Below are 20,745 nucleotides of genomic sequence, written 5' to 3' on the forward strand. Positions count from 1 at the left end.
TAGGCCAGGATTTTCTTTGTGCCAAGTCGTGTGAGTGGTGAGTGAGTTAGGATCGTCCCTTTTCAACCGATTTTCATCTTGCCTTGGCGCAAACGGCAAATCGTGAATGAATTTACAAAGGTGATTTCGTTCAACAGCGCTGCGACGTGCGAGGCACGAATCGTGAATCGTGAATGCCGTGTTGTGCATGTTGGCACTCTGGCAAAATCTTGAATCTCTAAATCGTGACTCGTGACTGACAACTGTCAAGTTGGACGCCTGCGAGGAAGAAAGCGGAGAAGAGCCCAAGCCATGAGAGTATGCTCTTAGCGTGCGTGTGCGTGTTTTGGGTAACTTAGCAGCAGAATGCGTAGAGCGTGGCGCAGCGGCGGCGGCATGACGGCAAGTCGGCAATCAATTCGGGCCAACCGTTTGCACGCTGCTGTTTGCTCAACAGCTGTTGTCTTGTGCTTTGTCAGGCCATCGCAACCACCTGCCTTTGCTTCCACCACCACGTTCGACGTCTGATTATGCTGTCAACGAAAAGCACTGGATCACGAACTCGATTCGGCTCGTAACACTTCCATCATGTCCACTGCTCGAATGTCGGATGTCGCGGATGCCGAGGATGCTGCAGCAACTCAGGTGGTACAGGACACCAACTTTGCCCTTGCAACCTCGGACCATACCAGCACACCGAGCGACGGCAACTACGACTCTGCATCCACATCGGCCAGCGCTGCGGTAGCCACAAAATCGACCACCACCTCGTCGCGCGCGTCGCGCGCGCTCGCACCGGATCTGCTTCGAGGACTCATCCTACCACTCATGTCGCTCGACCATGCCGCTTTGTTCTTGGGAGCATGGCTCCACGGCACGCCCAAACAATCCGAGTCAGCGGGCACGGTGTTTACCCGATGGAATTTTACCACCGCCTACATTTCACGTACCATCACGCACCTGTGTGCACCCGGCTTCTTCTTGTTGATGGGCATGGGTTGTGTCTACTTTCATCGATCTCGAGTCAGGATCGGGTGGAGCAGTGGCAGAATGACGAGGCACTTTGTGGTGAGAGCGGTGGCGTTAACGTTGGTCAGCGAGGTGATGGGCGAAACATTGATGTGGGGGAGGCATATCTTGGTGATCAACATCGTATTGATCGGGTTAGCTGTGGATTATCTCTTGACTGGATTGCTGTGTTTGGGTGTAGATCGGACCGAAGCAGCGCTTGCGAAATGGTTGGATCAATGGTTGCGGACCGAGCCCAAGCACGGCAATCGGGCGGAGACGAGACCGCTGCTATCGACTGGCGGCGGCGAAGAACCATGTAGCATCACACCATCGACTCAATCGCATTCGACCTCGTTCTGGCTACACAACGCTCTGCTCTTGCTGCTAAGCTACATTTCCATCTTCTGGAACGTCTGGCTCTCTCCCACTGGCGGCCGCTGCGCGTCCACATCCTTGGAACCGTCTTGGTTGCCCCATCACCAAGTACCGATCGAGTTGCTCGCCCTCGTCGATACCTCTACCGACCAGCCGCGTGTCGCACCGAGCTCGCACCTCGGTCCGTGGTTCGACTTTTGGTTCTATCCGGTCCAGAACTCGTACGTCATGTCGGGCTTCCCGCCTCTCGCGTGGCTCTCATTCTGCGTGTTCGGCATGCTTTATGCCAGGGTCATGCTACACAAACGCTGGACACCCAAGGCGGTGGCGGCGTGGAACTTGAGCGTTGCAGTGGTGCTTGCTGCTCTTTTCGTCGGCACGAGGCTGTTGCATTTCGGAAATCTGTCCGAAGACTGCCTGCGCATCGGCGGGCAGCAAGTGCCGGACGGTGCCAACCAGTACTTGATATCGGTCAAGAGCTTCTTCTACATCACAAAGGTATGTCTTGGCATTATCCTACGATTCTCGCACGCCGTCATTGCGGTGCACATGAAAACTGACTCGAATCCGAATGCCTGGACTGCTTAATACAGTATCCGCCCAGCCCTTCGTTCTTCTTCTTGACCATGTCGATCAACTTTGCCCTGCTAGCCGTGTTCAGCGCCATGCCTCCGAGCATGGCGTCCTTCCTCCCGGGTTTACCCAACTACGGTGGATCGGCGCTCTTCTTCTACGTGTAAGTCTGTGGCGTCCGTTACCAACAGCGGCTGCGGCTGCGGCTGATGTGTTTGATGCAGACGGCTGACGCCTTTGCTGGTTTGAAAACGACAGAGCGCACATGTATTTGTACTTCCTGCTCGCTGTTCCAGTGCGGTACTTGTTCGAACACGATCTTCCGGATAAGCCGCCCAATGAGTGGGAACAGACCAAGGGCTTGGGCAACACGCCACCCTTCTGGATCACATGGATTCTGGGGCTGTTGATTCTCAGTCCAATGTGTCGAGCATACGGCGCATTCAAGGCCAAGCAACCGGAGGATTCGATCTGGCGTTTCTTCTGAAAGTCTGCTGGTCTAGCATTAGCATTTGCGAGACGGGTTGTATGTTAGCATGTAGCAAACATCTCAGCCTGATACACGATTACCCTCCCATACTCGTCGGTGCTACCCTGGAGCTCGAAGCGCAACCAGCTTGTTTGCAGATCTTGCAGTCCTTGGATGTGGAAGAACTGTCTTGCATTTGTATCTATCGGAAACAGTCGTTCCAACACGTTGGACCACACCTTGCCATCTTCCGATGCCAAGATATTGAGCGAGATTGGGCTGAAGCCTCCTGCAAACGTGAGCGCCAACGTGTGCAGTTTTGCTATCGAGATCGAGTGTGCAAGTTTAAATGAGATGACGTGGACCGCACAAGACGCATCGCTGTTGGGCGCAACGTTCTCCGAGGTCCAGCAGGTTTCTGCGGAACCATCGAGCATGGATCTGGCGTCCTTGGATGTACCGGACGAGACTTTGACTTTGACTTGGTGGGTGAGGATGTTGTGCAGCGTAGCGCCTGCGTCCACCGAGGGTGCGCTCAGTGTCGGCGCAATCGTCATTGCTTTGTGCGACTGTCGATGGAACAGGTCAAGGTGTTTAGCAGAACGAAGCACGAAGCACGAAGCACGAAGCACAATCTCTGGACGAAGAGCCAAGTTAAAAAGGAACACGGAAGCCGGATTTTACTTTTTTGCCGAACCTCATCACGCATTGCCCACGTGATCGCAGTCAGACTCGTGACTTGGCGCTCCACCTCACGCCTGGTCTCCCTTACACTTGCTACTCATTCGATCGCAAAGGGGACGGACTGAGCTTTGCGCATCAGCCTAAGCAGGCTTGGAGTACCAAAGTTGAGCACGCGTGCGCTTCATAGAGCCGCGCTTGCATGACTGGCTGCGTCTCCCCTTTGTTGTCGAGCATTCGTGCACGGACGACACTTCATTTCATCGACAACGCGCTCGCTCTTGTCTCGTCTGCGGCAACTCTCTGTTCCAGCTCGCATCCCGCACCTACCGTTCAACACCAACACGACTACGCACCCGAATTTCTCGCATCCATTGCTGAGTACGAACGTTGGTGCGACATGGGCAGAGCTGGTAAGGGTGGCGGCTACTACGCCGTACAGAAGGGCAAGCAGCAAGGAATCTTTCATACGTGGACCGAGTGCGAGGCTGCTACCAAAGGATTTTCGGGCGCCGTGTTCAAGAAGTTCGACAGCGAAGCTGCGGCGCAGGCGTTCGTGCACGGCAATGGGTATAGCGCAGCTAGCAATGCTGTGAGCAACACCACGAGCGTTTCGAACGGCGCTGATCGATCGTACACTCCTTACGCTACGGCTTATTCGAATAAGCAGAGGAAGCAGGCTCAAAAGGCTCGAGAGGCTCCCGGACGTCCTTCATGCCCGGCTCCAAAGCCTCGTGCACAGCCATCTTGCAGCAGCCACGTCCCACAAGCTCGTGTGCAACAGTCGTATGGTAACGTTGTGTTCCCCAACGCTTCCTCTTCTCGCACAGGCCCACAGCGCACGAGTACCGTCTACTGCGACGGCAGCTCGATCGGCAACGGTCGAACCACGGCGCGTGCCGGCTGGGGCGTATTCTTTGAAGATCCTGAGCTGCACCACTTGAACGAATCACGTCGTTTGCCCGGTGACAAACAGACCAACAATCGCGCCGAACTCATGGCTCTTATCCGTGCAGTTCAGTTGTGTCCGAACGACGGACGTCAACTGTTGATAATGACAGACAGCAAGTACAGCATGCAAACAGTGACCGAGTGGCTGCCAAAATGGAGACAGAATGGGTTCAAGACGCTTGCGGGCGCAGATGTTCAGAACCAAGATCTGATCGTCGAATTGGACAAGCAGTTGAGTGGTAGGCATCCACGTCCAAAGCTTGAACATGTGAAGGCGCACGTGGGCATCCATGGTAACGAGATTGTCGATCGCATGGCAAAGTACGGCGCAAGTCTGCCGCGCGACGATTCAAGCGACTTGAGCATGAGATCCAACGCGCCAGAGTCTCATGTGATGAGAGATAGCGAGGCAAACTCGCCCGCTTTCTCGATCAACATCTCCATCAACCCAACAAACGAGCAGGCGCACGTGAGTTGGTGAAACTGTCGATTGGCAATGCGTTGGTTCATACAATGTCATGTATACTTCACATTCGAATCGGTCGTCAGTTAGAAAGCTCAGTCCAAGCTGATGTGTGTCTTGCTTGGCATGATGGCGATGGCAGTTCGACACGTCTTGCTTGCAGAGCCAGTTCAGCTCTCGTAGTGCCAATCCAGACCCAAACCCATGCTTCCTGTTCGGTAACGCCGCCTTAAAGTTGGCACCAAATCCGGAACTAGAACTATCAATGTATACCTTGGATCACAGAATCGTGTTCGACAACCAGTCACGGGCCTTGGTGCAAACGCGAGGTTGCGGCTTGGATCGGCAGTTTCTAGCTCGGCTGCGCGTTTGTGGCCATTTAACAATCACGGATCTGATGTCTGTGTCTTGGCTTACTGCGAGCAAACGAGCTAGCTTTGTTTTCATTCTCCTTGGCGATTGCATTTTCAGAGCTCGAGATCGTGACAGCTGACATTACACTGGTTGCTAGGCGTCGCGTGCGGTAGGGCGAGAGCGTCTGGGAGAGCAGCATTCACGATTATAACTTAGTGTTTTTTTTCACGCATTTATGTTAGTTTGTTCTCCTCCACCATCTTTTTCATCGTCGCTACGCTGGCCATCGCTTAGCGCTCGAATTTTCCCTCCCTGTACTCCCTCCCTCTTGTCGCTCGCATTTGCGCTCATATAGCCCCCCTTTCCCGGCGAGAAGGGGGCCACAACAGGCCTCAGCCGCAATCAAAGCATTATGCATTCAACCAACGAGTGACGCTTAGCCGGGATCGTGCATCACGGAATGACTTAGGGTGGGGCTCAAATCGTGAATTCACGATTGTGAATCAAGAACCACGAATCGTGAATGCAGCAATCGCACCGTGACCGAGATGAAAGAAATGAAAGACATGCTCCATCTGTGGTTCAGTTCAAGACACAGCATTGCTTCCATCCGAAAGTGGTCGGAAGGTCGATGCGGGCGGCGATCCCTGACACAGTCAGACCGAGATAAGCGCAAGCTTGGTGGGAGTCGAGGATTGATACCTTTGAGCTTCCATCGCACCGTATGAATAACATCACTCGCGCGGCGGTCGTGACGACGGACAGGAGCTGGTTGTCACCAGATGGCGTGACTTCATCCACCCCTGAGCCTGAGTGTCGCGGTCACCGAGCGATCCGGCAAGGTATTTATACCCATCTATTCGTATCGAATCTTTCTCACATCTCAGCCGATTCACATTCGTGATTCACATTCACGTTCACATTTTGCTGCCCAGAAAGCGACAAGTAGCATCAAAGTGACAGTCACGAGTTGCGTGTTGCGTGTTGCACGTTGAAATAGCGTAATCACGAATCCTACGTAAATCCACGTCGAGCAACCGCCCTGTGCTGACTAACACCTAGGAAGCTCCGTTCTAGCTTACATGAGCTTTTGCGATCTGTATATACATGTCTTCCTGGCAGACTGGCGAGTGCCTGCATCGCTTCTCGTGCTCATGCCCGTTCACTTTGTTCACAGCCAAGCGCAACATGCATCGCCGCACGATTTCACCCCGACTGAGCTTTCTCGCTTGTAGAAGAGGTCAAGTGCCTGCGTGGTCTACCACCGTGCAAACTACGTTGGGTGAATGAGAAAGTGCAGATACACCAGCGAGGTCTCACAGCTTCTGTACACAGACCCGCGTGGAGTGTCAAGCGTAGATAGCATCCACCGTAGTGTCAGGCGTCATGAATTCAGGCTGAAAACACAATCAACAAAGAGAGTGAGAAAAGCAAGCATGAGCCTCGCGTCTCTCACCAAGTGACAACAAGAGCCGTAAACGCAGCGATGACAAGCACAAACAGCAGATCGCTGAACAGCATGCCCAAAGCCGAATTGGTATGCTGTACAGGCTGGAAACTGCCGAACGAAGCCGAAGAGCCGTCCAACCTCGGAAGCGCCTCGTTGTTCGAGTTAGGCCCTGCAGTGGTGTTGGTCACCTGGTCCGGCTTGGCTGGAGGCGGAAGCACAATACCGGGCGTGTTGAAGTACGGCTGATTCTCGCTAGGGATGCTCGATTGACCGGAAGCCGGATCGGGACTGGAACCTTTAGGCTTGATGTAGAATTGCGATGAGCTATACAGCACCTTGTTCTCTGTTTCTCCCATCCACCAATGCAACGTTTCTCATCTATGATTCAGTCATCCTGCCTCATGCTTTCCGACCGTCGAACACCGCCTCCAACTATACAACTTACGCTTGTGATCATACTTGTTAGCATCGACAAACAACAAAGAGTATCCGCTCGCAGCAGCCAAGCACGGAATATAGACCATCGCTGCATTGTCCGATCCCTGCAGAGCATTACCGATTTCAAAATCGTCGTTCAGCAGCGTCTTGTTCGAGTTGGTCAGCATAATGGTGACGATCTTGGGATCTGTGGTGTCGCTTTTCCATGTCATGTTGTTCCAACCGCAGGCGACCCAGTAGTTGGCAGGGCCAGGGAAGGTGATTTCAAACGCCGAGGCGGTAGCTGCGAGGACGAGCAGCCCCAGTAGAAAGACCGAGAGACGGATGGCTTGCGACATTTCTACAGTTGAGGGGGGAGATGGAAGGATCAGAGAGGGAAAAGAATGGAAAAAGAGGGAATGGAGCAGGGAGGTAGGGGATCAACTGCGGGCAGGCAGGGGACAGGGAACGATGGAGACGCAGCGAAGAGCGAAGAGCGAAGGGAAGCTGTGAGCCTTGCTCCTTATATCCCAGTCGAGCCTCGTAAACGGATAAGTGAGAGGTGGCGTGCTCTGTTCCTTCAGCCACTCATACTGGTGATGACCTTCCGCTGAGTCACTTCATCGCCACCACCATGTCTCAATCTCATCAACAGCATCTTTGGCTGTTGCTGTCCGATCATCGCAAAATCTCACCCACTCTTGCAATCTCCGCAAGCCCCTGTACAGTTGCAGATTTCCATATCTCCCCGCCACCAGCCGGCAGCATCAACCTCACACACGAGCGTATCCAACTGTTGACGCCCACTTTTCGTCTACCAGCCAGCGTTGAATGATTTATTGATCATGGCTTCATACCGAGCTTAACCCGACCTTGATCCGAGCTCTCATCCGACATTGAACGCAGGCGATAGAGTAGTAAACTCATAGACTGCGGCCGATCTTCCATCCAAGCAGACCAATAGGTCTCGAATTCATCTGCATAGCAGACCAGATCAGCGTTACAGTAATTCTCCTCAAATGTAAACAGAAAAGCCCATTGTTCGTGCATGAATATTGTATCGAGGCAAGCTGTGGGTGGAAGTCTGAACCCGGCTTTCGTGTGGGCTTTGCTGTCGATAGCGAAGGATCGTGGATGTCACCATGTAGACATGCCAGGATCAATCGTGAATCGTGAAGCTCATTCGTGATTTCTGCTGGAAGGGGGATTTGTTTTGGATGATGTATAGTGTCAGACCGAGGTAGTTCTCGAGCTGGCAAATGGGAAATGCTCACGTGATGCAGCGATATACATGACAATCTCGAATCTGTGGAAATTTTTGAAGGATCGGACCCTTCTTTGCATTTTGTCTGCAACTCCACACCTGGATGTGAAGAACCTGTCGGTCGACACCTTCTCGTCCTCTTCCATCAAGCTATACCGGGGACACCACACCACAAGGCAGCACTTTTTTCACCGCAACGTCACCACAACGAAACCGAGAGGACATATCGAATTCCTGCATCACTTTGACGAGCTAGTTTTGCGCACGATGAGGCTGCTAACACATAATCTGCTCGCGTGCCACGCAAAAGCATGCGCAACCACATCGAACAACTTCCCTCTTATTCTGAAAGACGTTCAGCTCGAACTCATCGAGGCGGAACCGAACGAAATATTCATCAAGGGCTTCCTCCCTAAACTTGATTGGCCAGCCCTTGTCAAGACAGCGAGGAGTTTGGGCGATACGACTTTGCCAGACCAGGGACCGGATCCTTCCAAGCCATTGGAAGACGAGGCGCTCATCAAGTTGTTACATCATGTATTGCTCGAGGTAAGTTGCAGCTGTAATTTGAGCCAAGTTTGGTTGAGATGTGGCGGATATGAGAAGATTGACGAAAGCTCTTTGTTGGCACAATGACACGATGATGACAGATTCACGTGGTGGAAGGTCAAATGATCTGTCCAAACTGCTCGCACATCTACCAGATCCGAAGTGGTATTCCAAATATGCTGCTGGCTGAGCACGAGATTGGCAAGTGATGCATGGACACAACTCCGACCACCGGAAACGGCAGCTGGCTGAACTCGACGAAGCATGTATACGTACAGACGAGGCTTCGACCGGGTTTCGAGCTGTAGCATTGAATCAACGAGCACCTGTGGTTCCAATTGTAATTGTACCGAATTCATTGATCTGAGCACATGCGGCAAGTCCAGCTACGACTGGGTCGACAACTAGGGCTCAACACCAGATGTGAACGATAGCTGTCTTGTTTCCAGTTCTTGCGAGCCTTTTTTTTAGCGAAAAGTGCTTGAGCCTGCATTCTGTCGCTGCGATAGACATGATGCAAGCCGTATACCACAAAGTGGCGAAGCGTGAGAATCACGAATCGTGAATGAAAGAAGGTCCAGGATTCGAAAGTCGGAATCGGGCCAGATTAACGATTGCAATCGTGAATTTTGCACTGTACGATTCGTAATCGGCGATGCGTTCTCGTTCATGGACGATGCACTGGCAGGACTCACAGACTGTGAAATGCCACGCGTTGGAAATTCGAGGCGCAGGCACAGCGCTGCTGTCACACACAGACCAAGCAGCCAAACAAATACGCTGAGATCAACACTCTACCGCGCTGCTCCCTCCACTCCTACCATCCCGTTGACGTGATTTGGCTCCTCCTATCTTGCCTTGGCTTTCCTCTGACACATCAAGCTACCTTCAGCCAACAGTATCCACCGACATCACGGCTGCGAGCCTCATTTATCCGATCGCCGCGGCTAACAAAACCCCTTCATTTCATTATAGGACAACCCGCCCAAAACGCATCTTCCTGGACGAAACCATCACACATCCGATCACACCAGCGCTTTTTTCGACAAGCACGCAGCGCATTAGTACAACAACTGCCAAGGAACCAACACCTCCGTGGAAATCATGGCGTCGTTCTTCTCCTTCTCCTCGCCGGTCGATGTCGACGTGCGGTTGGAAGACGAAGATGCGCGAAAACAGGTCGAGATCAAGATGGACAAGGCGGGCAAGGAAAAGTGTCCCATCTACTTTGATGGGGAAAGTGTGAAAGGATCGGTACGTTGCTTCACGCCTCTCGTTTCTGAGAGCCGACAGCCAAGGAGCCGTACAACTAACAATCAACACTTGCATTTGTGACCGTGTGAATCGCGCACAACGACAGGTATCGGTGCGCGTACGCGATGGCAAGAAACTTGTACATGAGGGTATCAAGATCGAGTTTGTTGGCAGTATAGGTATGTCGCTCCCGATTCGCTGTCGAACATAGCTCTCAAAGACATAGACTGATGTTTTGAGCTCCGCGTTCTTTTGGCGGCATGTAACAGAAATGTTCTACGACCGCGGCAACCACTACGAATTCCTCTCGCTCGTACAGGAGCTCGCATCACCGGGAGAGATGAGGGCAGCACAAAACTTTGAATTCGAGTTCAAAAACGTCGAAAAGCAGTATGAAAGCTATAACGGCATCAATGTCAAGTTGAGGTATGTCCGCCTGCTCTCTCCCGTCCCTTTGATGCATGGCGTATCGCGTGTAACAATGCTGATGAAAACAATCTTTGTTGTTCTTGCGTGCGTTTCGCAAAAGGTATTATATTCGGGTCACGATATCAAGACGCTTGACCGATGTGGTCAAGGAACGCGATATCTGGGTCCACTCGTATCGCATGCCACCAGACTCGAACAACGCCATCAAGATGGAAGTCGGTATCGAGGATTGTTTGCACATCGAGTTTGAGTACAACAAGTCAAAGTAAGCCGTCATCGTTTCTGTTTCCGTAGTGAAACCTATCTGCTTTGTTGCTCGAACATGGATCTCACTCTGTTCTTACTGTTTCCGCGCTTGCAGATATCACCTGAAAGACGTCATTGTGGGCAAGATCTATTTCCTTCTCGTTCGAATCAAAATCAAGCACATGGAACTATCGATCATTCGACGCGAAACCACTGGCGCGGCGCCGAACCAGTACAACGAATCCGAGACCATCACCAAGTTCGAAATCATGGACGGTGCTCCCGTGCGAGGCGAGACTATTCCCATTCGTCTCTTCTTAGGTGGATTCGAACTGACTCCTACGTTCCGAGATGTCAACAAAAAGTTCAGCACGAGGTATTACCTGAATTTGGTGTTGATCGACGAGGAGAACAGGAGGTACTTTAAGCAACAGGAAATCACGGTGTTTAGAATCCCCGAAAACTAGCGTTTCAGCAGACGGCCTTGTGGTCGAAAGACAATGCAGTCATCACATACCCCAGCCGGAAGAGGTGAAGTTGGGCATCCGAATGTGATGGTATGGTCGAGACGACCTTCCAAAAATCATTTGGAATGACGGGCTCGTGAGTCGAGGCATGAGACGAATCGATGGAGCAAAGTGCACGCACCTCTTGAGCTTCACATGGAACCAACAAATTTCGCCGCGCTAGGATAATCGACATGGGTTCGGCCTTCCCTCTGTATCTGCTGAGACGTTCACGCCTCGAGTTTTCATTCAGATTCGATTCTGCGGTCAGACGCTCTGGCCATCCGATAACGTAAGGCCTCTTTCGCCCTCACGTCAAAAATTTAATCGGCGAAGCAGCTTTCAGGGGAGACATACGGTAATTGCAAGACAGAGAACACTCGACCCATCGGCTTGTCCAATATCGCCATGGGTTGCTCACTGAACAAGTTATACATCTGACCAAATTCAATCCCTTATCGTGGGCAAGATACTGGACAACGAGCTACTCAAAGCCTTGTTTCCCTCATCTCGGTAGGATTTGCAATTGTGAAACGATCAAGCAGCCAATGTCTTCATTCTGAGCAAACCTCATCGCACGTTCGATGCGGTCTGAGCATCGGCTAAGCTCATCTTTGCTGACAGTGAGTATCGCCTAGATGACTTACATCACATAGCCGTGTGCTGCATCGCAAGTACTGTGCTCTGCAGCCGTAGCGAGCGCTGACAGCATGCTTGCGCGCGTATATATCACCGTGTTGCCCCGACCGCCTGTGCTTTTACGACGACACCACTTTGACTCTATGCTCTGCGTGAAGTCGGCGGCGGTGTGCACATTTCCACTTCCGCATGTCGCTCCTGCCCCAACCCGACTCCTTTGGTGATGACACCGACTACAGGCGAGACACGACCCTGTTTCCGATTCCCGTCATCGAACGCGCAAGCCAGCTCTATGCCGCCGTCTCCATGAAAAGAAATCAACTCGATGCTGTGTCCTCAGCTTTCAACAGTCGTGCCCAACGCCCCGTTCCTCTTGACAAGATACTAGGCCAGCCGACCGACGACCGTATCGCTTTCTTCCAACGTGCCTTTCCTGCTCAACTTGAACCCGATTCTACCTTCGATACGATCCTCACGTGCAAATTGGCTTCCGTGATGTTCTCCGCATCAGAACCATCAAGCCCTCTGTCGATGTTGTTCGAAGGAGTAATCGCCGATTCATATGCCGATTATCCGTACACTCCTGGTCGTACCCCGGATTCGCCGTGTTGGGAGCGCTCGAGTGAGCCACGGATCCGGACTAGCGATAGGGATCGCGCCATGGATGAGAGGATGTATCTTCACAGCCCATGTCAAGAGGACGGGTCCAGCGTCAAGATCTCGGCTGACCAGCATGGCAATGATCACCACAACAGCTCTCAACTCTCGGACGCATCCAGTGCAGGATCATCAACTGTTGACGAGACGCCCGGACCGGCTCACCAAGCATTCAGCAATACTTCGAGCTCGAACGATTCTTGCAGCGCTTCAACCATCGTGACCTACTCGTCTCCACCTCAAATCGAAAAATCGTCTCTGTTGCACTCACACTGCTCGTCGCCAACCTCGACGTTTGCTGACGGATCATCATTGCCGCCTGTCCTTCCTGTGACACCCCGAAGCGCTATCACCGACGTAGCAACAATGTTGGACGAAACTTTAGCACAGGTGATTGCGGATCGAGCCAAACGTACGCCGATCGAGCAATGTGTCGAGCCCTCTGTGTCGTCGGCGACTCGAGCAGAGCGCCAAACTCGGGAAAGCGGGGTCGACGACCTGGATCGATTTCGAATGCCTGGTGGTTGCGGCTCGCTGTGCGATTCGCGAGCTAGCTTCGGCACTTTCGGACAAACCTCGGCGGCTGCTCCACAGGAGATCGTTAGGCATAGCCCGATAGCTCTGGCGATGACTAAGCGCGTGATGAAGCAGAAGACCGAGAGGCCACCTGCAAGACCTCCACGTCCAGAGCACTGTCGTGGGACATTGGAGGATCTGAGCGCCATCACGGTTCCCGTCTTCTTCGTTCAGAGGAGAAGCTCTCCGACGTTGAGGAGTATAAGGAAGAGTCCGGAAGAGTACTTGAACAGGAAGCCGGGTAGGATGGGCTCTGTGGCGGATCGGTGCGTAGTCGCGCAAAATGTCAAGAAGGAAAGCGGCGGTGTTGCAAAGTTTCAACTGGGTCCAGCGCCTCCGAAGTTGCCTAGGAAAGATTCTGCGAGAGCAACACGTGGTGTGGCTTGGACGGATTCCGTAGCAGCTGGACAAACGACAGTCGGAGTCACTCTAGCTGGATCAGCTCGTTCAGAACTAACAGCTCCGGCGAGGGCTAGGAGGATCAGCTCCGTCTCTGTGCAAACCTTTGTCTCGGCACGATCACGCGCCGAATGTCCCATCGAAACGGCTGAAGCTGGGCAGTTGTTCGGGAATGATAGGACGAGAGAGATTAAGGTTTGCTGGGTGCACGAGTCGGCGCAACAGCGAGATGATCCGATCGAAGTGCTCAATGTCGAACACCATACGACAGGTGTAACAGATCGACGCTCTTGTGCGCATGCTAGTCACTGTTCCAAGCCGCTCAATCAGTCAGCGGAGCCGCGACCTCCTTCAGCAGTGGTGTGGAAGAAGCCGTCACTGTTGCGCAAACTTTCGACTTCGTTGCGGAGGTCTCCTTCGAAGTCGACCGATCCACATGCTGGCGGGACGGACTACAGCCGAATTGCAGGCGCGCATCGCGGCGCGGTCGGGGAAGATGAGTGGAAGAGCGCAGCTGTTCATACCCAGGTGCCAAATTCTGCTCCGCTCACACACCGGCCGACGACGATCAGAGTCGTTGCGTCCACAGCGTCGCTTGCAACAGTCAAATACTGGACAGCAACGTGCAAGGACCACGGTTTTCACATGCGTTCCGCCGACAGTAGCATCGCGTCGGCTCCAACACGTACTGTCACTGCCAGCTCCACTCCACCCTCGACGACGATCACTCGGCTCCACACCCCGACCGTACAAGCCACGTCTCTGGCTCGATCGTCGTCGCATCAGCGGTCGTCTTCGTCGCCTTCACCAACCATGCTCACGCTGAAACGCAAAACGAGCTTCTCCAGCACTCACACTAGCAGCCCCGTGAGAAATACACGAGCGTCGTCGTCTGTGGGATTGATAAGGAAACCTTCGCGAACAACCATCGTAGGATCCGCAAAGCAAAGCGTCACACACTTGGATGGCGTGGCTGCCAACAAGTCCACTTGCGGCGTGACAAGTGTGTCTATTCGTCGAGTGGCGACCTGAGCTTGCCTGTTCGCTCATCTGCTAACTGTCATTACGCGTCTTGGTTTAGTCGATCTTTGCCTGTCCACACCCACGCACACGGCACAGACCTTTGTGAATCTCACGTTTTCTAAACCTACTGAATCGACATTACACTGTACAGAGACTGTGTGTGATTTGCAGGCTGAGCTTGTTGATCAGTAGCGCCGAACGGCCCCCTCAGCACCAGCAATCACTGTGCGGCCTGACCGATCCAAGCCAATCCAGCTGGTCTGGTCGCAGTCCCATCCAGCGTATTCGTGCACCACCCTGGGAGGACGACATGTCGATTCAGTGTCTTGATCGTCTCCCTGCATATGCGTCCAGCCTTGCAGCGCAGCGCGGTACGGCAATCCATCTTGCGTCGCCACCAGCACATGCTGCTCGTCGTCCGTAGAAACAAGCCGAAGGCAGTTGATCTCGGCGTTGTTGCGCTTCCACGTTGTGAGCAGACCTTTGGGCACGCTCGCACTATCGGTTTGTGAACAAGTGGCGCGAACATCCCACACACTGACGATGCCATTAGCGGTTCCCACCACGACAGTGTTCTCCAGCACATTGATCGCAGTAACACCCGCAGTTGTAGTCTGGCTCCACAAATCCGTCGCTGAGGGCGCCGCACCAGGTGGAAAATCGAATTTGCTCGTCGTTACACTCGCTGCTGCTGTTCTCAAATCAAACAGCTGCCACGAACCACTCGCAAGTCCCACTGCAAAAGTCGACTGCTCTGCTTCCGCTCCGTCCTGTAGCTGTGACAAAGCCAAACACTGAACGGCAGAATATCGATCACTGCCCATCATCCTAATCTGTTTGGGCGTTGCTACGTCCCACAATCGAACCGATCCGTCCGCTCCGGCCGTCAGTATACTCTTGCCTCTGCCAATGACGCCTGCGGTCAAGACTGCCCGTTTGTGACCCTGCAATGTGCGCGGATTGTCTCCTGTGAAAGGATCCCAGATCCGACACGTCAAATCGCCCGATGTGGACAGCACGACTCTGTTCGACGGGAAGAACTTGACAAAGCGTACGTCACCAACGTGGCCCTTGAGCGCTGTCTTTTTACTCAACCTCGACTTAGCCGAGCTAATAGAGAGTCGGATTCGCGCTTCGATCTCCCATTTGCGCTCTTCTGCATCGGACGATTCTCCGGTCAGAATGTGTTGCTCTTCTTCAGTCAGAGTTTCGATCGCATTTGCTCGCGCTTCGGCCGCATCAAATTCGCCTACAAGTCGTCCAGTGTACAGCGACCCTTCAGAGCCACCTGCGACAAAGAGATCCAGTTCATCGTCTGCCGATCCCAGGCCCATGTCGAATGCATCAATGGTGGGATGATTCGTGTAATTGTCGTTGACCTTCGACGTGCCTACGGTAGGCAAGAACTTGGTCACGGATCTGCGAGGGAAGCAAATTTGAATTCCAGAGTCGAGCTCGATGTTCGATTGCAACTTTCTTGTTGACCTTTTGTTGTTGTTGTTGTTGTTGTTTTTGTTGCTGCTGCTGCCGTCAGTATCAGCTTTGCCTTGTTGCGTCAACTCAAGGTCTAGCCAGCTCCCTGGAACTCGGTGAATTTGTAGCCCGTTGGTAGGTCCACCAGACGCTTCTGGGTCGCCTATTTTGACTCCACCTTGCGTTTCAACATTCTGTCCGTCGTCTTTGGTCTGAATGAGAGGAAGCTTGATATGTACGCTGGATGAAGGTGCGTTGGACGCGTAGTAGGAGAGCCATGCCTTTTCGGCAGCAATGGTGGACGACGAGATGTCGGAGAACACCTCGGCATAATTGGGCTGTACTGAAATGTACGGTAGTGTCGCCATGATTACGACAGGAAGCCACGAGCTCTTTGCAAGAAGCAAGCACCGGCGGGTGAGAGAAAGTCGTGGTGGCAAGACGACAAGGGTTTCGAGTCGAGCTGAGTACTGACTACTGGAAAGCTTCTTAACGCCGCGTCAGTGCGGCACAATTTCGCGGATCACGGAACTCGGGCCAAAAGCACGAATCACGAATCATGAATCGTTAATGTGAATCGTGAATCACGAATCGTGAATGTTGCACAATATGCTTCGTGCACGGTGCGCTCACGTTTGACCTTCGCTCACTAGTAAGTGCCGCACAATGTTTGCTGTGTGAGTTGATGACGAGGAGCATCACATTCAGTCACCATCGACACAGGCTGCTCGCATCGGTCCGTTGCGGTGTGCCAGTATATATGCTCTTGCACGTTAGCGATGCGACTTGGGCCCTTTGTATGCCAACACAACAATATCACCATCTCTTCTTGGATCTTCGTGTTTGGGCGTGTTCCAATACCTGGCTACCTCCCTATATCCTTTCAAGCTCAACAGATTCTTGAGCGTCCTCGTATGCCCTGGTTTTCTCGTTCCCTCCTTGAGCAGACTTTCAAACACCACCAAGTGACTAGGCCACGAATGGCGCCAACCTTTGTCCCATGGATGACCCCCTCCTTGCTGCTGTGACTTGGGAGACGCTGGATAGTCGGTGTTGACATTGTACGGAAACCGATCGACGAGATACTTGATGGGGTCGTGGTAGAAAAAGTCGCTCTGATCCCAATACTCGACCGTCTGCTGCTCACGGGTCATCAGCGATCTCGATGGGGGAGGTGGACACTGGATGAACCAGCTTCGATCGACGAGTTGCTTGTCGTGCAGATGCGTCGCCCATGGTGTTGAGTGGCATGGCATGAGGAAGCCCAGGTTGTGGATGCGACCGAAGCCAGAGCCAAACTCGACTTGATTCGCAGATGACTCGGATGTGAGCTGTTGCTGCCGAAACATCCTGCCGAGCTCAAAGGGGACCTGCTCCTGACCGACAGCGTGGATTGTGGTCAAGTAAACGGCTGCTATGGGTTGTAACGTCAGCAGAACAGCTCGAAGCCAAAAAGGGAGCAAGTTCAGAGCTCGCCACATATGCTTGAGTGGGCCATCTTGATGATCGGTTAGCATTGGAACGGCTTTGCGAGATCTTCTTTTGGCGTACGACGATTCCAGGCCTGTGGCAGCAAGTATGGTGAGGGCTGGAAGAAGCGGTTGCAGGAACCTAAATTCTTTGTGTCCTAGCAAAGAGTAGACGGCCACCGTCACACATACAAGCCTCGCCAATGACCGCTTAGCATCAGCCGCAAGTGCTTGGTTGCGCTCTTGAAATGCTTTGAGCAGTCCGAACAGCGTGGCTGGAAGCCAGATGGTACACAGCACAGGTAGACCTTGACTGATATACCAATGGCAAGGATTCGTACCGTAAAAAATGCTCAGGTTGGCAACCACGTTCTTGTGTACGAAGGAGACAAGGCTGAGCGCAGGTAGTATCCTTGCACTCTCACCAACTTGGTTGGCCAAATAGTCATAAGTAGTGTCCACAATGAGCGCCAAACCGACCGATGCGAATCCAATGATTGCGAGGGTGGCAACAAAGCTGCTCGCCTCGCCGACAAGTTCGAGAAGAGGCAGCACTGAGCCTTGCTGATCTTCAGCACTGCGGTCCGACGTGTTCGATCGAAGAGAACGCACCTGTCGAACGAAAAGCTCTGCAGTCAAGTACATCCACAGCATGCCATTTGTCGGGCGCAAGAGGCAAGCAAATGCAGCGAGCATGACGCTCTTTCGCAGCGTGCGATCGTAGATGATCCTAGAAATCTGCTTGATGTCCAAGTCCAAGTCTTCTTGCGACCGCTTCTGCTGCGGACGCATCTGATGCCAGACGCACGCGGGACCCTGAAGCTGCATCAACATTGACCGTTCTTCCGCGCTGGAAAAGGTAGCGACATCGAAGCGGAGAGAGTAGAACGGTACGAAGGGCCAATAGAACAGAGCCGCTGCAGTGACTGCTGCCTCGGTAGAGTTGCTGAAGGTTCTTGTCGCCGTAAACAGCGCGTACAGATTGCATGTACCAACGAGCATTGCAAGCCAGCCAAGTGCGGGACCACCGATGCGATGTGCTAGGCGAAACGTATAAAAATCACCAATGGCAGCGACGATCGCTTGTTGCAGACGAGGGAACAGGACGAGTAGATACGACTTGTCCAGCCCCGTAGACTTGAGCAAAGCATAGCCGGGTACAAATAGTAACGGATGCAAGATGGATCGAACGGGACCGTTGAACAAGTTCTGCACTGCAGCTGTCAGATACGATGTGTTCGAGGGTGCGTCAACCGCGTAGGCCGAGACCCACTCCCAGGTCTTGAAGCCATAGCCAAAGACGAGACGATGTGCGATCTCGGTGGTCTGATAGTGCTCATCAGGCTGAAAGAATGTTCGAGTTGCCAGAGCGTTGCTGACGCGAAACGCTAGCAGAAAGCAAAAGAGCGAAGTGAGATTGACCTGCGACGACGACGTGTTGGAGGGAGCTGAGCTGGAATACGGTGGTGACGCTGATTGTGCTGGCCGTGCAACACCTTGAGCTGCCGCCAGACGTGGTCTGGCTCGAAACTCCATGTTGCGCTCTTGGGAATTGGCGACGACCGGCGAGGCAAGATGGTGGACGTGCGCCAAACTGACCAAGAACAACACGAAAATGAATCACGAATCAAGGGTCTCTCACCTCCTCCTTCTCCACATAGGATCAACTCGTGACTGCAACTTGGCGACAGCAACTTGGTCAGGTGTTGGGACACAGACTTTCCTAACACTCAACTTTTACGTGCAGGTATTCACGATTGTGAGTGTTACAACATGAGATGCCGACTTATTCCGTGAGCACGGCAACTTCGTCCAGTATGCCGAGTGCTGTTCAGTCGATTCTTGACGCTCAAATTGGTCATCAACACACAGGCCTCTTCTCGACCTCAAACTGTATTGGCTGGTGTTGGATTGCTGGGCGCAAATGCATGCTACGCTCTTCTTCTTCGAATATAGTCTCGCACAGGTTCGTTGCCCGCTTCGTCCACGAAGAATCTTCTCTTCTCCTCATCCTGCCATACCAGCACACCGAGCTGCTTGGCGTAGTTGCGCACCTCTTCAAAGTCGAATTGACTTGTAAAGTCGGTGAAGAGCGAACCCAAGTTTTGCTGGACTCGGTTCTTTTCGCGCTCCCATAATCTGATCTGATCCGACACGGTGACAGGAAGTAGAGGATCGTTACGATGCATCTGGAGGTGTGCGTGATGCGTGAGATACGTGATGATCTGTTCGGCGGTGATGCCGTTTGCCAGGGCCGACTTGACCGAATCACGCGTAATGGATCCAACGACCAAATTCGGGAACCTGGCCTTGATGGTAACAAACAGCGACAGCACTGCGACTCGGAGCGGGTTCGAAGTATACGCGTAAAGGCGGTAGTTGGTCTCGAGGATGATGTAGCCTCGTTCTTCCTGCTCTGTTCCGTTGCTCGACAGCAGAGGTACAGCAGCGGACGAAGTGAGGGTGGTGGCAAGGCGTGTAGGGTAAAAGCGTCGGCTCGACGCTTTGCGTTGATAGACAAGACCGTAGTCGCGGAAATCTTCGAGCATGTGCAGCTGTGTTTCGGGCAACTCCTCTGTCGAGTAATCTCTGCCGAGCTCCAAGCTGCCCAGCATGAAGAGAAAGGCGAGCACCTCGACCAGATCCATGTTTCGCTCCTCGGCCATATCGAGGTATTGCAAGAGCAAATCCCACAGCTGTGTGTTGACGTCTTCTAACAAAAACTGGAATCCACGGCTAGTGATGTTGAGTCCTCCATTCGAGCTCGAGGCGGTTCTAGGCTGCATGAGATTGCTTCTACGTAAAAGGTAGAGCACGGGCTCACGAGGAGTGCTCGAGTTATCGCTGCCAACCATGTAATGGAGAATCGTTTCCCACTTTGTGCGAGCATACTGATCCAGAAAAGCCACATCCACCGCATTCTTGTCTTCTGTATCACAGGGTACACCAAAAGATCGATGTTTTCCTCCGCCCGTCAAGGCTCTTCGCATTCCTTCAGTGAAGCCGGCATTGAGCAGTAGCATCTGCTTGCCCGCCGATGCCTTGAGCTGTATGATGGACAGACGGGAGAGCTTGTCGACAGCAGCATCAAACTCATTTTTTACCTCCTTTTTGATCCACGCCAAGAAGTCGTCTGCTGCCAGCGGAACATCCAGAAAGAGCATGTGCATGATGAGCTGGCGCGCCATCATGGGGAGCAGTCGGAAGATAGCGAGACAGGATGCTGGTTTCTGGTAGAGACGGATGAGCACGGATCGAGGTTGCCGGTCCAAAAAGTCGTCGATGGTTTCAGCTCCAATGCCAGCTGCTCTCGAGTGTTCAGAAATGGCAAGCGCAGTGTTGGTACCTCCTTTGGCTGTGGATGTGAGTCCTTGGCCAGGCCCTGGTGTATGTCGCTGGCTCGCCATGGCGGGCTCTTGTTCTATTGCCTCAAAGCAGAGGTAGCGTAGATGCTTGTGCGCAAGTGGCGCGGGACTAGGTTGATTCGCACAGCTGCATCTGCTTTGCTCTAGTGTCGGCGCCGGCGTCGCAAGGCTGG

At 53.0% G+C, this 20,745-nt stretch overlaps 10 protein-coding genes across 10 annotated transcripts; 5 read left to right on the forward strand and 5 right to left on the reverse strand.

The window, feature by feature from the left end:
* Window positions 1-567: 567 nt before the first annotated feature.
* Window positions 568-2,425, forward strand: UMAG_10763 (uncharacterized protein; the record flags this gene model as incomplete). The annotated part of the gene is made up of 3 exons (XM_011390063.1): window positions 568-1,863; window positions 1,959-2,101; window positions 2,197-2,425. 3 exons carry the CDS (start codon window positions 568-570, stop codon window positions 2,423-2,425), a joined length of 1,668 nt encoding a protein of 555 aa, XP_011388365.1.
* A 44-nt stretch (window positions 2,426-2,469) lies between these two features.
* UMAG_10764 (uncharacterized protein) lies at window positions 2,470-2,964 on the reverse strand (the record flags this gene model as incomplete). The annotated part of the gene is made up of 1 exon (XM_011390064.1): window positions 2,470-2,964. One exon carries the CDS (start codon window positions 2,962-2,964, stop codon window positions 2,470-2,472), a length of 495 nt encoding a protein of 164 aa, XP_011388366.1.
* A 524-nt stretch (window positions 2,965-3,488) lies between these two features.
* UMAG_10765 (RNA-DNA hybrid ribonuclease) lies at window positions 3,489-4,520 on the forward strand (the record flags this gene model as incomplete). The annotated part of the gene is made up of 1 exon (XM_011390065.1): window positions 3,489-4,520. One exon carries the CDS (start codon window positions 3,489-3,491, stop codon window positions 4,518-4,520), a length of 1,032 nt encoding a protein of 343 aa, XP_011388367.1.
* A 1,788-nt stretch (window positions 4,521-6,308) lies between these two features.
* UMAG_06290 (uncharacterized protein) lies at window positions 6,309-7,082 on the reverse strand (the record flags this gene model as incomplete). The annotated part of the gene is made up of 2 exons (XM_011389993.1): window positions 6,309-6,649; window positions 6,752-7,082. 2 exons carry the CDS (start codon window positions 7,080-7,082, stop codon window positions 6,309-6,311), a joined length of 672 nt encoding a protein of 223 aa, XP_011388295.1.
* A 1,172-nt stretch (window positions 7,083-8,254) lies between these two features.
* On the forward strand, window positions 8,255-8,745 carry UMAG_10766 (RNA methylation protein TRM112; the record flags this gene model as incomplete). The annotated part of the gene is made up of 2 exons (XM_011390066.1): window positions 8,255-8,536; window positions 8,638-8,745. The coding sequence occupies 2 exons, from the start codon at window positions 8,255-8,257 to the stop codon at window positions 8,743-8,745; spliced, it is 390 nt and encodes a 129-aa protein (XP_011388368.1).
* An 895-nt stretch (window positions 8,746-9,640) lies between these two features.
* On the forward strand, window positions 9,641-10,932 carry UMAG_06292 (putative vacuolar protein sorting/targeting protein; the record flags this gene model as incomplete). The annotated part of the gene is made up of 5 exons (XM_011389994.1): window positions 9,641-9,790; window positions 9,897-9,969; window positions 10,060-10,216; window positions 10,320-10,484; window positions 10,581-10,932. The coding sequence occupies 5 exons, from the start codon at window positions 9,641-9,643 to the stop codon at window positions 10,930-10,932; spliced, it is 897 nt and encodes a 298-aa protein (XP_011388296.1).
* Window positions 10,933-11,799: 867 nt separating this feature from the next.
* On the forward strand, window positions 11,800-14,274 carry UMAG_06293 (uncharacterized protein; the record flags this gene model as incomplete). The annotated part of the gene is made up of 1 exon (XM_011389995.1): window positions 11,800-14,274. The coding sequence occupies one exon, from the start codon at window positions 11,800-11,802 to the stop codon at window positions 14,272-14,274; it is 2,475 nt and encodes an 824-aa protein (XP_011388297.1).
* Window positions 14,275-14,450: 176 nt separating this feature from the next.
* On the reverse strand, window positions 14,451-16,106 carry UMAG_06294 (uncharacterized protein; the record flags this gene model as incomplete). The annotated part of the gene is made up of 1 exon (XM_011389996.1): window positions 14,451-16,106. One exon carries the CDS (start codon window positions 16,104-16,106, stop codon window positions 14,451-14,453), a length of 1,656 nt encoding a protein of 551 aa, XP_011388298.1.
* Window positions 16,107-16,511: 405 nt separating this feature from the next.
* UMAG_06295 (uncharacterized protein) lies at window positions 16,512-18,743 on the reverse strand (the record flags this gene model as incomplete). The annotated part of the gene is made up of 1 exon (XM_011389997.1): window positions 16,512-18,743. One exon carries the CDS (start codon window positions 18,741-18,743, stop codon window positions 16,512-16,514), a length of 2,232 nt encoding a protein of 743 aa, XP_011388299.1.
* Window positions 18,744-19,138: 395 nt separating this feature from the next.
* On the reverse strand, window positions 19,139-20,614 carry UMAG_06296 (putative TFIIH/NER complex subunit protein; the record flags this gene model as incomplete). Its single annotated transcript, XM_011389998.1, has 1 exon — window positions 19,139-20,614. One exon carries the CDS (start codon window positions 20,612-20,614, stop codon window positions 19,139-19,141), a length of 1,476 nt encoding a protein of 491 aa, XP_011388300.1.
* Window positions 20,615-20,745: the final 131 nt, after the last annotated feature.

Source organism: Mycosarcoma maydis, chromosome 4 (assembly GCF_000328475.2).
Source record: "Mycosarcoma maydis chromosome 4, whole genome shotgun sequence".
In the NCBI taxonomy this organism is placed as follows: domain Eukaryota; kingdom Fungi; phylum Basidiomycota; class Ustilaginomycetes; order Ustilaginales; genus Mycosarcoma; species Mycosarcoma maydis.